At 44.7% G+C, this 17049-nt stretch overlaps 1 protein-coding gene across 12 annotated transcripts in view; it reads right to left on the bottom strand.

The window, feature by feature from the left end:
* Window positions 1-1022: 1022 nt before the first annotated feature.
* Window positions 1023-17049, bottom strand: part of DEPDC5 (DEP domain containing 5) — a 46415-nt gene continuing 30388 nt past the window's right edge. For 6 of the 12 annotated variants that reach the window (XM_014963474.1, XM_014963441.1, XM_014963422.1 and 3 more), the window contains 11 exons: window positions 15061-15123; window positions 13334-13485; window positions 12480-12557; window positions 11765-11897; window positions 10820-10928; window positions 10310-10534; window positions 6171-6340; window positions 5031-5202; window positions 3877-3937; window positions 2666-2748; window positions 1023-1816 (listed from right to left, as the gene is read on the bottom strand). In XM_014963474.1, the coding sequence (XP_014818960.1) occupies window positions 1521-1816; window positions 2666-2748; window positions 3877-3937; window positions 5031-5202; window positions 6171-6340; window positions 10310-10534; window positions 10820-10928; window positions 11765-11897; window positions 12480-12557; window positions 13334-13485; window positions 15061-15123 (1542 nt within the window). In that variant the 3' untranslated portion in view covers window positions 1023-1520. The remainder of the gene's footprint in view (window positions 1817-2665; window positions 2749-3876; window positions 3938-5030; window positions 5203-6170; window positions 6341-10309; window positions 10535-10819; window positions 10929-11764; window positions 11898-12479; window positions 12558-13333; window positions 13486-15060; window positions 15124-17049) is intronic. The other 6 variants (XM_014963497.1, XM_014963502.1, XM_014963490.1 and 3 more) reach the window with 2 other exon arrangements.

Below are 17049 nucleotides of genomic sequence, written 5' to 3' on the forward strand. Positions count from 1 at the left end.
CGGGGATCAGGCACACGTGGGTAATTCTGACACACTTAAACCAACTGAGGGAAGAGGCAGCCCAGCTCAACCCCCCCACACACCTCGAGGTGGGCCCTGGTTACCAACAGCCAAGTCATCCACACTCTGTTCAGGGTGTAAAACTCAAGCAGCTGTGATTTTCCTTGAATCAGGTCTGAACACCACACAGAAGGTGCCGGCCCTCAATTTACAGAGGAGAGGTAACAACGGTAACGGTCTCTCAGCAGGAGTCAACAGCCCCCACGCACACAGTCCCACCGGGTGCTCCTGAACCCACCCTGACCCCTCTCAGGTGCCCACCTCACATGAAGCCCACACACCGTACGTGACCTTTCTCTGCAAAGACAAAGACTCCACACTCGAGCACAGGCATCTCCGCTTTGCTGCCGTTCAGAGTGTAAAACTCAAGCAGCTGTGATTTTCCTCGAATCGGGTCTGAACACCACACAGACAGCCTAAAAACCTGCTCATAACCCCCCTCCTTCCTCCAACCAGCAGCATCTTGTGTTCAGCTGCCCTTGATTTCTCCCTCAGCTTGGATGCTGGCCTCACAGGACAGCCACTGGCTTCTTGCTCCTGTCCCACACCTCGAGGTGGGCCCTAGTTACCAACAGCCAAGTCATCCACACTCTGTTCAGAGTGTAAAACTCAAGCAGCTGTGATTTTCCTCGAATCGGGTCTGAACACCACACAGAAGGTGCCAGCCCTCTGCTGGCTTCAATTTACAGAGGACAGGTAGCTGCCCTTGATTTCTCCCTCAGCTTGGATGCTGGCCTCACAGGACAGCCACTGGCTTCTTGCTCCTGCTGCATGACACTGGTCTGGACCCAGAGCTGGAGACACAAGGTTCTGGATGCTTAACAAACAAAGCCCCACCATTGAACTTCAAGCATTTCATTACCACGCTGGACATAAGAACCACTATTTCCTTTTGGCAATTACTCTCCTTTACTCCCCAATTCTGTACTGCTGTCTGGAGTTACAACAAAAGACCAGGTCTCTTGATTTGCTGCATTTTTACTTATTTACAGGTATGAAATTCAACAAGTGTCGCACATTTTATCTTACATATTCACACAACCAGGTACACCTCAAAAGGAAAGAGGCAGGCTGCCCTCAGGCACAGCAGATGCAAACGGCACCCATCATTTCCAGTGATGGTAAGCTGCCACCATCACACCTTGTGCTGAATCTAACTGCCCTTGAAAGCCATGCTCCCTCCTCTACCTTTGCTCTAAACGAAGTTTTGGCAATCAAGGACTGCAGCTACTTGAAACCACACTGAAGTCAGGTGATAGACATTGGCAAGCCAAGAGCTCAGATTCTTTTTCCAAAGGCTTAATCGAATTCTGTTGAATATCAACAGCAATATTGACCAGGTCCTCTTGGAGCCTCAAGACGAATCCAACAGAGAGGCTCTTTTCCACTCATCCTTCACCTCTACTTCCTTGCCACAAGGTAAAGCTTCTAGCTGTCTCCCTGGGAGATACCACCCTACCTCAGGGAGCACTGGCATGCATCTTTTCTAGACAGTCACTCCAGAAGGAGACAAGCCGGCTGTCTTTGTTCCAGCAGAAGTCTGTAAAGTCTTTCAGCAACCGATCAGCAAACTTCTCATCCCCGGTGGCGCTGGAGCGCCACGTTTTTGTCAGCATGGTGTTGTAGGCCCAGTTGTAGCCAATGCGCTCCTCACAAAACATGTTCTGGTTGGTGGAGCTGGTGGAGTTGCGCCGGCGTCGCTGCTGCCCACAAGAAAACTTCCGCTTGGAATATGGGAGCTGCAAAAACACCGTCCCTGGAGGAAACAGACAGGACTTCAGCTTTGGCAGAGCCAAGTCCCTACAACTGGTAGCTGACTCATTAAATTCTGAAAAGGAGACTGGACCGAGTTTCATTTAATTGCCTTTTAGCAAGATAAAATTTTTCCTCCATTTTTACATGCAAATAACAACACTGGGAGAGAGCACACTCAGTCTCGCCTTTCTCTTGGTAGAAGGGAATGAAGCAAAAACGTAGGCTCTGAGCCATCTCTCTAACTTCACATCAATTTCCATTCTCTTCTGCAATTTTCCAAAAGCTTTCTTCCTGTCATTGTCTTCATGCCTCAGCAATCCCTCTGAACTGTAATATGCCATGCATGGAGCTTAGTTAGAAGTGCTGATAAATCACCAACGTTTATGGGAAATAATAATGAGAGCAAGTGGATCCTAAATGCTTTACCTCCTACACAGTATGTGCAGGTGGAGATGCATCTACAACTGACCTTAAGCATGAGAACAGAGCACTGACTTGTCCCAACACTTCTCCTTCCTTCTAGTTTCTAGATACACATTTATTAACACTGCACTTGGAATAAGCTCTGCCTTATTTTATTGTATTTCTCCATCTCCTGGAAAGAAAAGTTTCAGAGGGGCAATAAACCAAGACTTCAAACCAACGCCATTGATTAGCAGCAACACCTCCTGCATTTCCTACTGCCTCTCCAGTTTTCTGGTTTGTCTTGGCTGATACAGCTACTTGTCATCTCACTAAGGGACATAATGAGGACCAACACCACTGACACAAAACACAAATAGCATGTAAAAAGATTATTTTCTTTACAGTAGCCGCCTCCTTGCCCCAGTGCCTGCCAAATGTTGCTCACCTGTGACATGGATATACTGGGGCTTATTCTCAGCTGGGAAGTTGAATGCTGAGGCCGAGTATTTGTCTTGCACAAATCCAAATCTGAAGAAACAAACACCAGGGAAATTAAAAAAAAACAAAAACCAAACCAACACAAAACCAAAAAACAACACCAAAAACCGTAAGAGCCACTCCAGCCAGGATTCCTTCAGCCCAAGGCAGGAGCACCAGGGAAAACCTTGCACTATCACAAAGGCTCCCTTTTCTTATGGCCTGAAAGTAGGAGAAAAAGGGATGAAGAGAGATGAGCTTGTCCAAATATCCTCTGCCCCTGCTGGGCACAGTGTGAAAGTCTGTACCCTTGTAACTCCACACTCATCTGCCCTAACTCCTGACACAGAGAAGAGCACCAGCAGCTCCGTTTGGGAGGGCCTGAGCAGCCTCTGACCAAACAGGGCACCTGGACACGCACGAGGGAAGAGCAATAGTCAAGACAGACACTCCTTGTGTGTGTTTCAAGCTATAACAGCTTGCTTTTTTTTTTCCATGCTGGCCAATATCCCACACTGAACTTCAAGCAGCTCACCTGACACTTCTTTGCTGTTTGGAGAATACTTGTGCCTCTTCTGCTTTCTAAATTAACAAAAGCTTATTTCCAAGCTTAAGTCCATTACAAAAAGCAGTTCCTCTATCACGAAAAAAGAGTTTGGGGGCAGCACCATCATGAGACAAACTGGCAGCTCAAGCAGACAAAGGGCTAAGACTAGATTGAAGTATTCAAACTTTCCAACAATTCCTTCTTAAACTGGGCCCAACCTTCTATGTACAGCTCACACCCCAGTCCCCTGCCTGTTGTCAGTCATTGGTCGTCATCCAATTCAAGACTGTGTTAAGTACATGTGAAGGAAATAACTGTTCCTTCTCAGAGAGAAATCCATTTACAGTCCATCTGCTTCTGACATAGAGTAACAGGGCACCTTCCAAAGGTAATGCCCTTGCAGGAGGAGAGTATGGTTTGCTAAGGAGTGACAGGCTATCTACCTGCCCCTTGCACCCACAGAACCGCCCCTGGGCACTCTAGTTGTATTTTAGTCTGATAATCTGCAATCAGAGCTCAGGGAGGCAGATGGCACAGAGCCCCCATGACTCGGGGTGACTGTTCAGCACAAGTCTTCATCCTACATTGTCCAGGGAGACAGGAACCTTCTGGTCATTCTGCTCTGCACACACCTGTATGCTATTGCTTCCTGGAGGAGATGCATACGGTCCCAGTATGTCTCTGGTTCAAAGCCTGAAACAAACAAAAATGTACCAATTACCTAGTGAAGCCACTTTATTTCCTTCTTTTTCAAGACTTCGGTTTTCCTCAGAAGACCTCTATGCACTTTGTTTTTTCTAGTGATTTCTTTTAGTCACACTTTTTTCTGTCAGCTGTCCCTTAAATGCCATCTTATTAGAGATGCGTCTTGTACACTCCAATAGCAGATTCATCCCCAAATTTAGCTTTTGTGTCTCTCAAGATGAAGGAGAGGAACATAATGGGGTGCGTGGGAGGGGGCAAGGAAGGAGAGTGGGCTACTGTGTATCACCAGAGTGCTCTGAAAACACTTAGTTCAAAGTCAGCGGAGCTACAGTGGATTTGTCACTAATTGTTTTACATTTACACCTGGACACTGGGTCAAGGGTTAATGAAAATAAAGAAAACTATCATCTTTACTATTTTAAAACAGGCCCTTTTGCTAAAAACTGCTTCTCACGATGCAGTTTTGCCCCTCTCTGCACAGGGACAGAGTTCTCTGATCTTTGAGCTTCCACCTGAGACTTACCACCACAGCGGCACTCGAAAGGGCGAGGTCACACTGCAGAAAAGGAGATTGCAGTTTCTAGCTCTTAATCTCATGTGCAAACACTCTTACCGTGAATGTAACCATGGCAACCAAAAAGAGGATGGCAGTCGTGAAAGCCTAATCTCACTGAGGAGGAGAATAAACAAATGCAGGATACTAATGCAGAGCAGCTGTGGGCAGGGTCTACCAGCAAAACAGACTCTTCCAGTAGAACATCATGTCAAACAGAATAACTCCTGATACAGGCTCTATAACGGTACACAACATCATGGCAAAAAAGATCACTTGGGAGACAATCTTTCCTGTGCCTTGGCACTTCTTGGTGCCAACTCCACACGCTGTTGCCCGCTGATTAACCTGCCACCACAGCTTCCTCCCAGCACCACCCTCCTGAGGGCAGCTGCTGGAACCTAAAAACGGGCCCTTCATCCAGCTCATGCATGCCTAGTAAGTGAGGTTCTTCAAGTCAGCTACGTGCCAGAAGGGACCTGCTTGCAGAAAAGTGTACCAAGAGGTGAAACAAAGAACATTTCTTACCGTCAAACAAGTGCTCACTGCCCTCCTTCAACAAGCAGCTGACGTTGAGTGGGATGAACAACTGAGCTCGAAGTGGGTCTCCATATAAGTAACTGGGCAACGCAAATGGGCCTTCCAAGACTGGAACTAACAAGAAACCACAAGACGTGGCTTTCCGATGCCAACCCTGAACCTGAGAAAAGATTCAAACAATGAATCACACGGCATATGTCACACTGAAGAAGGGCACTTCTTGTGCACAGGAGCAACTCATTCCCCAAGAATAGATCAGACGTGCTCAGCTCTCCTCAGGCCCAGCTTGCTCTGCACGGTGAGCACATAAGCGTCCTTGTAAGCAAAGCAAAGCAGTACAAGCACAAGACATCAGGCTTTCCCTTTTTTTTAAGTGCCACATCAATCAGAAAGCACTTTAAAATAGGACATTTTTCAGGAACTGATTCAGCCTACTTATCATCAGTGGCTAAGCGCTGCTGCTTTACTGGAACAATGCAATAGATTTTAAATAAAAGCAAAAAAAACCAATCACCTAGTGCTGTTTGGCTGGGTGTGGTAAAACCTACAGAAGCTACAAAAGGGAAAATAAAACCAAAAAACCTCTAAAAATTAAACAAAAATGACAGAAACTGCTTGCATTTTCAATTAAAAATGTTTTCAGCAAGTAGTTTTTGGTGTTTGGGGAATTTTTTTTTTAAAAAGCAAACACACTGCTGAACAGGAAGCACACGTTGCCTGGAAAAGCCGTGTCATGAAAGCAATTCCACTGGGATTTAAAGTTTTCAGGTTTGGGGAGAGAAGGAATGCAATGTGAAATAGATTCCTTTCCACAGACCCAGCCCAGGGCTTAAGATTTGCCTAAGGGGGGGGTGCTTAAATGTCCCCTTGACCTGTGCTGATCTCTGCATACTCTGCATGAAACCCAGCAAAACCACAACACCCTCCTGCGTACAGCGTGACGACGGAGAGCATGATAAAGGTCGGCCAGATGCAGCAATGCTAATGACCACCAGTAAAAATTACTTATGGAAATGAGGGCAGACCCAACCCACTCTCTCTCCCCCAATGCTTCTCATCAGCTTCACGTGACAATGTCCCCAGCGGTCTAAGGGACAGAGAGGCCACCCAGAAGACGGGGACTCTTACCATCTCAAAAAGAACAGCTGCAGTCACTGCCATCCAGTGTAACTTGATTTCAAAGGCAGCATTGAGGGAGAAATTGCCATGGTAATAACAACTGCACCACTCCAACCGGTCCGTGCGGTTATTCACATCCACGTCCAGCGTCACCGTCCGCTGCTCAGGCACGGTGGCAGCTACACAGCCAAGGAACAGGGGTATATTGAAAAGATGAATTAAAAAGAGGGTGGGAGACAGAATGAAGAGAACAGAAGAAACAAGACAAGCTATTTGAAGTGAATTTGTCCTCCCACTCCTCCCCAAATATTTTTTGGGCTAGCAGAATAGTCCCAGAATGCTGCTCATCCAGGTCACAAAGACAAAAAACTTAAGTATTAACCATATCAGGGGGTTGTGCCACAGAATGACCTCCCTGAGCAGTAAAAAGACATTTCAGCTGGAATAATGAGACAGAACAACAAGTCAAGCAGCGAACTAATAAGCAACTGGTGCCATAATTAAATATGGCTAGACAACATCAGCTCCTTTATACCCAAGATGTTCCAAATTGGTTTTAGAATTTCTATGTTCCCTCACCAGAAATCATAACAGGGGGCTGTTACACAGCGCAGCAGCATTCCAGGACTTTCCACAGCTAAAGTAGATCAGAAGTTAAACTTCTTGTTTCTTTAACCCCATCTCAATATCCCACGTTACCGCATTGCTAAAACTGCACATCCAACACTTTTTGTAAAAGCATGAGAAGTCAGCCAAGACTCATGCAGCAGCCTCAGGATCACTGCAATACCCTCCATGGCTTTGCAGTAAGTGCTGGGATAGTGCCCAGGATCCAGCTCCCTCTGTGCCCTGGCACCCGTGAAAGGAAATCTCAGATATGGGGCAAGAGAGGAAGAGAAGCACAGAAAGGGGAGGTGACCTGGCTGGTGTCATACAGCAAGGCCAGGGACAGAACCCAGGTCTCCTGACTTTGAGACCAAAGTCCTGCTATGAACCATGTTGTCACTGTCAACTTTTTAGGCAAATATATAATCTAACATTTCTATAATGTTAAAAATTGACACAAACCAAAGGGTTGCAATGCTACTATTGAAAAACCTTTGCCTTATTTTTATTGCATGCATGAGGGATGGATATTGTTATTTCTTGCTTAAGTAGAGGAAGATGTACATCCTTTTATATGGTTGGCTTTTAAATGACCTTATAATTTAATGGCTTAATGGCATTAAAAAAAAAAAAAAAACCACAGTTGAAGTTCTTCCTCAAGGTAGATGGAAAGTTTCCACCTTCACTTCCACAGCCAGTAAGCTGGAGACCGTTTTCAAGGTTATAAGAAAATCTTTTACATTGCTATTACTGCAGCCTAGGAACAGGGGGAAAAAAAAAAAAAAAAAAAAAAAAAAAAATCCAATAAAAATGGAAGAACATCACCCAGTTCTGTTCTGTAAATAAGATCCATTTTTGTCTCTGGAAAAATGTATCGTCTGCAATTTCTGAGTTGGTCTGGTATTGGACAGACCACCATCTTGTGATTTTCTTTTTCCTGCTCCCTTCCACTGTTCACAGTGGGATATCACTGTGAATGCAACTCCTGTGGTTAGAAGGTTACAGTGCCAGTTTTGTAACGAAGTATGAACCCTGGTGCCTGTTTTGTAACAAAATATGTTGGAAAACAATACCCCAAAAGCTGTAAAGCGAAAGCAGCTCGGTCAGGTAGACGCTGGTCATTAGCCAAGAGGTCAGTGATAACACCCCAGCCCAGTGTGTGCCCAAACCAGCACCCTGTGAAGAATGAGCTCCCTGCTCCCTTTGACTGCTCCTTTTTCCACATCACGCAGACTCCACACTGGGGCTGGAGGTCTCTCTCCACCCTGCCTGCAGCTGGAACTCACAGGCAAAGCAGCAGGAACACAGTCCAACCAGAGGAGCTAATCAAATGGACCTTACAAACTAATGATAAATATCCGTGTGTCTGAATTTAGAAGCTTCAGATTAGAAACACCTCAATTTTAATAGAATAAACTCTGGCTTCTGTAGATCTGATTTGAAGAGGACTCACCTGCTTCCCAATTGTCTCGTACCATTGAGTATTTAACTAATGATTTATTGGGGGAATCGGAGAGGAGCAGGCAGGTTATTCTCCAGTCACAGACTACACTACATACACGACTACAATGGCTAGTGCATGCATTGCTACAAATCAAAAGGGACAAGATTAGGTACATCACAGTCAGAATTCCACTGGGAAGGGAAAGGGGACAATCATTGGGCAAGTGATAGGGGAATTGGGAGGGATAAAGATTTTAGAGGTACATGGAGCTTGTTCCAGAGCTCCCAATGCTTGCATGCAATTTTATGCCACAGCCTGACATTTAGGGAAGGTGGGGAGAGGAAGAAATAAAAACCACAACCAAATCAAAGCCAAGAGAGGAACAAATGAAGTCACGTGGACCAGAGGTCATCTGGGTTTAGTAAAGCTCCTTGCCTCAGATGAACTGGTAAAGTTCTTTTCGGAAGATTGTTTAGAAGAGGGACAGCACAGAAACATCAATTAAACCAGTTCCTTTGTAAGAAAAAAGTTCCACACTCGATTTTTCTCCAAGAAACTATTATTCCTGGAATAACCAGACTGAATGTGAGCAATCTGGAGGCATTTTTCATTCATCCAAGGACTGCAAATTAGTTAAATAGTTGGACATAATTCCAACTGAAATGAAAAAGGAGGGGTATACAGGTGTGTAACTACATTACATGCTGAGGGAATACACTCTTCCCTGGCCAGCGTTAAAGAAAAGGTGAGAGGGGCACTAAAGTACCCTTCCTCCTTTGCCCCTTTCCCCAGGTGCAAGAAGACTGAGTCTCAGTCTTCTCATCTCACAAAAGAGGACAGACCTAGAAAAGTGAAGTGGTTTCCTTGGGCTAAATAGTGAGTAAGAGATCAAAGCAGGAAGAGGATCTGGCCCAAGCACCTCCAGCCTTCACAATACTTTCACACCAGCCCACGTTCAGGCTTCAGTTCTGGCCAGTCGTTGAGCTAACGAGGTTGTACACGAGCCAAGGCAACAGATTTATTGTGTGACAGGGAAAAATATCCTGCATATGTTGGCTTCAGGGAATTAACTATTAGTTGAGACTTCCTATCCCTAATACTTTCCCCATTTCTGATGCTGTTCCTCTTCAAACAAGGCTTTCAGAAATACACAGGGACTGCTGTAACTTCAGATTTAAGAGATACTAACCAGCACTAAGTCACTTCTCTTCAGAATGCCAAATATACGAAAGAGGAGAATAGCAGAATTTTTCTTTTTATCCTTAATTGATAGGCTTTTACAAAATGCATCAAAATAAATCTGAAGTTACAGTTCCACAGCAATGATTTTTCTCATAATTTTAAACAGGGAAAGAGGAACAGAAGCAAGTGACTCAGGCTGGCCTGGAAATGGAACAAAAAGCTGACGAAGCACCACAGTCAGCCGTGCAGGCAGTGTGTTTCACGGGCTGTTAGTGGCAGTGTTACACTTCACACATTACAGAACTTCAGACGTCATAATGGTATTTTGCCCAGCAGCAAGAGCTTCCATATGCAAGCCCGACTGCTTCCACACCGCAGGGATCATTTGTAGCTGGGCTTCCCAGACTTCAGTGTCAGGAGTCCAGCTATACACAATTCAGATTAGCTGGGAAGCCTCCAGCATTTCTCTGACACATCTGGATCTCACTGTGGCTTTTGCCACGGAGAAGCAACAAGGCACGTCGCTTCAGGTACAGTTTGGTGGCTCTGCTGTTCTCACAACTTATCCCCCCATGCTCATCACAGGTTGTCTAGAGTCCCTCTGGATGTGCAAAGTGATAAAGTCAGTATTTTGCTCTCCAAATTCTAGAGGATGACATGGATAGGACTTTCAGGAACAAGGAATATTTTAAAAAGTACTTTTTACTGTACTCAGAAGCAAAAATTGCCTGCTCAGCCAGTGAAACACACCCCCGGCAGATGCGAGCGAGTCCACGTGCAAGACACATGTAAGGCCAGCATGAAATTTGCAGCTTTACTGCTGGTCCACGTGAGATCATGCCCTTGGCTGGCTGCTCTTCCCCTTTCAAACCATCCCCTTGAACTTCCCCAGCTGTCACCTGTGCTGTGCATCTACCTAATAGTGCAGCTGCCTGGCTCCGTCCTCCGAAACTGCGGCTAAAGGAACTGTGCCTACTTGCATAGGAGGCTGGGCGGCTGGGCAGCCAGGGCAGGAAAAACGCCGGGATTTCCGAGTGCAGGAGCTCTTCTGCCACAAAGGCCACCTCAAACCACTTCCTCTGGAAGGCGGAGAAGTCATCCATGGCAGCTGTGTGCCACATAGCAGGCTGCTGCATGCCCACTGCGCAGAAAGCAAAGGGAAGGACAGATCGCAGTTAGAAACAAGTGTTCGAGACCAAGAAAGAGATGTAGCTCTTTCTGAAAAGAGGGAAGGAAAAAAAATAGGTTATGTTGTCTGCAATTCCTTTTTTTCTTTTTTAAAAACAAAAAGGCTGAGTTTCTTTGACTCTCTTTAGAGCAGTGTTTTTGGTTGCTCCCACAGTGCATTGCTGCTGCAGCGCCCGTAAGAATCAAGTGATTATGCAAAGGGATAATGAGGAAAGTCTTGTAATAACACAATGCTGACCTCGGTCTGCTTCTTTGTCCACAACAATCTTGTAAAAATAAAAGCCATAAATAAAGGTTCGTAAAGCTTCTCCAGATGCATGGACAATAAGCTGCTCTTCTAGCATTTTCTGAACAAAAAAAAAAAAAAAAAAAGAGAACAGAGCAAACACGATAAAAAAGGAGAAGTCACTCTTCCAGTTACATAAAAAGGTTGCTAGAGAACATTAGGAAATAATTTTCTTTTTCTTGACATCTTTTTGTCCAGATATGTGCCTAATGAGAATATCAGCAATGCTATCTCTTGATACTTGGAGGATGTAGCAAGTCCTTATCTCCCTGAGAAATTAACGTTTGACCTTTCCGCAGATGCTCCCTTCCTCTCTTACCCTGCTCTGGTTTTACAGATGGATTTATAGGAAGGTAAGAATTTGAAAACAGTCTGGGTTCTCTGTTAATTGATATGGGATCTCAGCAGAGGAATGAACTCCAAAACATTTCCAGCCTTCTGCCCCACACAGTTCGATAGTGAAGAAAAAAATTCAAGATCACAAGCAGTGTATCTTGCATAAAGTGCATATACTTCAGCATTCATAAAAGAGATGTCATATGCTGGTTTTATTACAACTTCATTAACTAATTATCAGAAGAAAAACCAAAACAAATCACAGTTGTGCCTTATAATGGAGAATTCTTGGTAACAACTAGCTAATTGGAAGTTATACAAGGAACTATCATCATACATAAGTGGAAAAGACAATATATATTACTACTGAAGAGTATGTTGCTGGTTTGTGTTAGGAAATCCAAAAAATGTCCTCATTACCTTATATTCTGTTGAACACTGTTCTCAATACCTATCAATACGTGGATTTTAATAAGAAGCAGAAACCATTGCTATGCTTTCCTCCACAATTCTACTTTCTTCACAGAGTGAAGTACTTCTGGCCCTTGACTGTTCTCTTACCTGCATGATGTCGATGGCCATGGCCTGGGTTTGCACCCCTTCCACGTTATTCACCAGCCAGTGCACAACTTCTGCACTGATGAAACAGTAGGGAGAGAGGCCCTTCTGTTCCGAGAGCAGCTGGATCCCTGTGCTGAATCACAGCAAGTCACACATGTCAACAGGGACTGACTGAGAGTTCTTTTAAGCTACAAAGACAAAAACCACTGCTGGGGGGGAAAAAAAAGGGAAGATAAAGATACAAGAATCCCACAATGCCCCCAGAGTGACATATCACTCGGTTCTGATAACAAGATGAAGAGCTGATATTGACAGCACTTCAGTGTCTTACTGAGAATTCTTGCTTTGACAAGATTCTGGGATTCTAATAATTGAAGTCTCTGCAGCAATACTCGTACCTCAATTTCTATAAAATTCCTTGTTGGAGACTGGAACTGAATAACAAAAGCACACTTAAAACTCCTCCACAGCTGACAAGAGGCTCTTCTTTAAGTGACTCCATGCCTCATGTCCTCTTACAAAACATTGAATCACAGAATTGTCTAAGTTGGAAGAGTCTAAGATTGAGTCCAACCATCAACCTGACTCTGATAAAAAACCATCACTAAACCACATCACTAAGCATTAAGTCAACCTGTCTTTTAAATACCTCCAGGGATGGTGCCTCAACCACTTCCCTAGACAGACGTGAAGCATATTTATATTAAAAACTTACGTGGGGTGTTTCATGGCTTCAAGAATCTCTATCAAGGTGGAGGAGGAAGTCAGAGTGCTTGCTGAACACTGCTGAGAGCTGGGAAGTAAATAGAAGCACGTTCAAAAAAAAATAAAAATCAAGGAAGCTGCCAGATTTCTTCAAATTTAAGAAAAATCCTCTCTTTGCTCTTCCCAACAATGACTTTGCCACATTTATTTCCTTTTTCATCTCAAGAAGGACAACTAAAAGCATCAGACCTCTACTTTCCCCCTGAGATGGTCAGGTCATTGCTATATTGACCCAATGCACACACTGTACTACATACAGCCACACTCAGGAGCAATCGAGAGCAAACATTTTGAGGTTGGCTTTTTTTTTTTACTGTAATATACAACCGCAGGAAACAGGTGCTAATATAGTTTATTTTTGATGTTACTTCCTCCCCGCTGTCCCTCCTCCAGGTTAGAACCACTTGGAACTCATCAGCCCACTTGATTCAATTAGACCTGCAGGGCCCCCCTTTGCCCAAACAGACAGAAGACAGATGCCAATCCGAAGCCTGGTTTTCTGCTAACAGATTTCAGAAGTGGAATGTCTTCATTCTTCATTTCTTGAAGAATGAAGCTCTTTTTGTGGGTGGGGAAATCAGGCTTCGCGTTCATTTAATTCTGGAAAACTGGGTTGCAAGGCTTATTTTACTACCACTCTTTCTGCATGTGGAAACGCTGCATTAAGGTCTTGTGACAAGTGCCTTGGTAGTGCTGACAGACACAGCACATCCTGTTCTTAGGTTCCTGTTAAAGTGCCCATTTCTTGACACCAGAAAGGGGGGGATGTAACTGAGAACTGCAGTGTAGCCCTGCTTTTCTTACCCGCCTTCTGCGGCACCAGCTGTGGTGTATCCCTGATCCACAACATTCTGGGAGCTTCCCAAGGGCTGTGTGCTGCCCCTGTCCGGGACCTGCCCCGTGTTCATCAACGTGTTGCCATCTGAGGTCGCAGGAACTGATTGATCTATAGAGACCTGCAAGGAGCAAACACAGCAACATCTTTATGAAATGTATGATGTAACGCATTCCCTATTTTCTCCCCTCCCCGCATCATCTGTACCTCAGCTCAAGTTAGTTCACAACAAGCAATACTGTAAGGCAAGCACAAGCGTACGCAGGAAGGATAAATAGTGTCTTAGTTTTGCCATCACTCCAGAGCTACTGACAAACACGAAACTCAGACCCCAGTAAAGATGAGGATCACCAACCCAGCGACAACTGCGCTGAGAGAACTACTGGGAAACCAACACCACCAGCCTCAACCTGACATTTTCAACTGGAGTGAATATAAACAGAAGGGGAAACTTAATCACTACAGGAAAGTAGTAAGCAGTTCGAAAAAATAGTTTTCAACTGTAACTCTCAGACAAAAAATACGCAAACGTATCACACGGATTTCAAGTTTCATAATGCACAAAATCAGCTCATCTCCCTTCCTTTCTTAGGGTACTATCGGGAGGCTGGTTGGCACCCACCCACACCTATGTTGCCAAGACAACAAGAACACTTTCCTCCCGCAGGAACACTTGCACTACTCCAACGGTAGACTGAATAGTTCACAAAAATTAGCATAAAATCATTTCAGAAAGAACATGAATGCTGAAAGATTCAGCAAAGTACAGACTGTAATTGCCATCTGTCATTAACACGTATGGTTTAGGAAAGGCATATTATATAAAAGCTGGAGAGGTGGGGGAGAGAACATGAACAGAGTAACTCAGTAACTCAAGCTGGTGTAAATAGAGGGGCTGATCTGCCATGAGGAACACACAGCACAAGCACGGCTAAAAATCCCAAAGCTGGGAGTTTGACTTAGGTCTGACAGCCAGACCAGAGTCCTCTATTTATGCCATTTCTTATATCCCAAAGATCTCTCACTTTGCCATAGCAGATGTCCCTTTTTTGGGCAGCCAAAAATGGCAGATGCTCCAACGCGGAATCTACATTCCCCACAGCCAACTAAATCCAGTCTCCCTCCTCAGAGCTCCCTTCAGGCAGCAGGATTTCCTATGGACACACCGTGTTACTGCTAACTCCTAACTGGTGTTAAGTGTACAAACAACTTCTGTCACCGTGATTCTTTTAAATCAAGATGACACCAATATTTTCAGCCCTCAGTTATTTAAGAATCCAAGGACACAACTTGGATCTCTCCAGAGCCACCTGTCAGTCAAATACCACAGAAGAAATTTAGCCAAGAACGAGATGAGTGAGCTGTTGCCATTTTGTTTAGGAAGGGAAGATGGAAAATAAGTACTTACTGAAACACAAAAAGAGAAGCTTCAGTAGTTGACAAGACAGTACTGCAAAGGACAGTAAGGCAGGGCACGTGAACAGCCAAAGCACATCACAAATATTGGGTGGTGGAAGGAAACACAGTCTCATCCATCACCACCAGCCACTTTGTCCTGACGATGCCGGCATCTCCCTCTCAATGAAGGGATCTGGGAACTAGGACAGGCTCCCCGCATGGCAAGCTCAGGACAACAAATGTTCTCCATCACCTCAGTCCAGAAGCCAGAGATGACAAGACCCCATTCAAAACTAACCTGTGAGTAGAAGGTTGAAGCTGTGCGTGGGCTGCGAACAAAATCCATAAAGAAGGCCCCATCCTGAAGGCATCAGAGGAAGTAAGCCCATTAATGGCAACAGGAACAAGGAGTCGAAGAAAAGCAAATACAAAGTTGTGCAAGTATGAAATGACCACAGAGAGAAAGTATGAGGAGAATGCAAATCTCAAAGAGACCCAGAAGGTCAGGTGCAGCAGAACGCAGAGCATCAGGATCTACTCGCACACATACCCTTACTTTCTCTCTCTGTAACAAGACATTGCTTTTCCTTTGCACAGGTGCTTCTTCAAAGTTTTGAAAACCACATTGATCAGAAACCAATTGAAACCACAGCCTTCCCTCCACACGTCACAGGAGAAAGGCTAAAGCACAGTGGTTTCAATTCCCAATACAAAGGTGAACAGTTGCACAGAAGCCTGTAGAACTGCATGTGTAATGGCAAATATCCAAAGAACAGCTTTTTTTTTCTAGTCAGTCATTCAAATTATAAAGAGGGAGAAGCACAGAAGCTCTTTTCAGGAAGCATACTCTTCCTCTCAAACGCAGGTCTGGTATGGTGCAAAGGAAAGGGAAGAAATATTCATCACAAAGATCTTTCCAACATTGTGTGCAATACTTCATGCAAAATTAAACAGACACTGCCTGTGCCATGTTCTCCACCTGCTTGCAAACCCTGGATGAATTCATCCCCGGCTGCCATTCAAAGATGTGTCAAGAGTCTCTTATCCCATAAGACAATGCAGTAGTTTTCATTCCCTATTTGCAATTCTTTATTCTGTTCCCTAGGCAAAACATTCCATCTAGCCTGCAGTTAGGATGACGCTTACCTTGGTATGTACTTATAAAGCATTTTCTGGAAAGAATCAATGCCAGGGTTACATGGCTGGCTGTTTCCACAGTGCAGAAGCAGAGCCAAGCACCCTGTATCCATAAGGGCAAAGACTTCCCAGATTACGCACCGAGCTAACTCACTGTGTTAAAATCATACCGCACTCCCCAGACACTGAAGTGACTTGTCAGTTCTACTCTGAAACAGAGTAAAGGTGGAGCCAGTGGCTCAGTTTTGTTTTGGAATAACTCCAGCATCAAATAGCATCCTAGAAAAGCACTTGGGTCCCTTGGCTGCTGACAGAGCACACAGCTGTGACGATTTGTCAGTACTTCAGCTGCAAGTCTCCGGACAGCCAACAGCCATACCCGTGCTGCTGGGCCCTAAGGGGGTTGTGTCGTCCTGGAAACACGAGGCACACACTTGCTGATGATTCCAAGGGAGCACAAAGTTGCCCGGGAAGGCTACCTGTCCACCAGCACTTTCCCAACAAGTGTCAGCCATCAATCTTGAGATCCCAGCTGCTCCTCTCCCAGACCCCAGGCGTGAATATTTACTGGAGTGTTTACTACTCTAACGTGAAAGGCTTCCAATTGATAATGCTCTCTTCCAGATTCTCCAGTCATCTCTCCAGAGAGGCCTTGGAATACAGTTACTTTTAAAATTCGACAAAATCTCATTTGCTTATTAGCATTGGCTGGTAGCACAAGGTCTGCTACCTTGTTTCCCACATACTGCTATTGCTCAGGAAGCCAATGCTGCTCTTTCCTTCTCCCCTGCTGAACAAGTGCACACACAACATTCTTCTCTCTTGCATCCTATGTGGAATTTTCACCAGTTTCGCTAGTAGAAAGAGATATCTACAATTTCTGTATTTAAAGAGGGAAATTTGATGAAGTTGGTTTTCCAAAATGGCAGAAGAGGAGAATACAAAGCCTGTCGTTTGCAAACATGCCTCAAGTCAGTTTCTGCACCTGCTTTTTCCAAGCCTACCAGGACCTACTCCACAATCTCATTTGTGGTTTAGAAACACGCTCATTCTACATATAGGTGTCTACTCTAAAGATGACTACAGTTGGACCATCACTTAAACCAACAACATCCAGGTTTCCAGAATAACACAACGCTTGTCCCTGTTG

Source organism: Calidris pugnax, unplaced genomic scaffold (genome assembly GCF_001431845.1).
Source record: "Calidris pugnax isolate Ruff unplaced genomic scaffold, ASM143184v1 scaffold32, whole genome shotgun sequence".
Classification (NCBI taxonomy): Eukaryota; Metazoa; Chordata; class Aves; order Charadriiformes; family Scolopacidae; genus Calidris; species Calidris pugnax.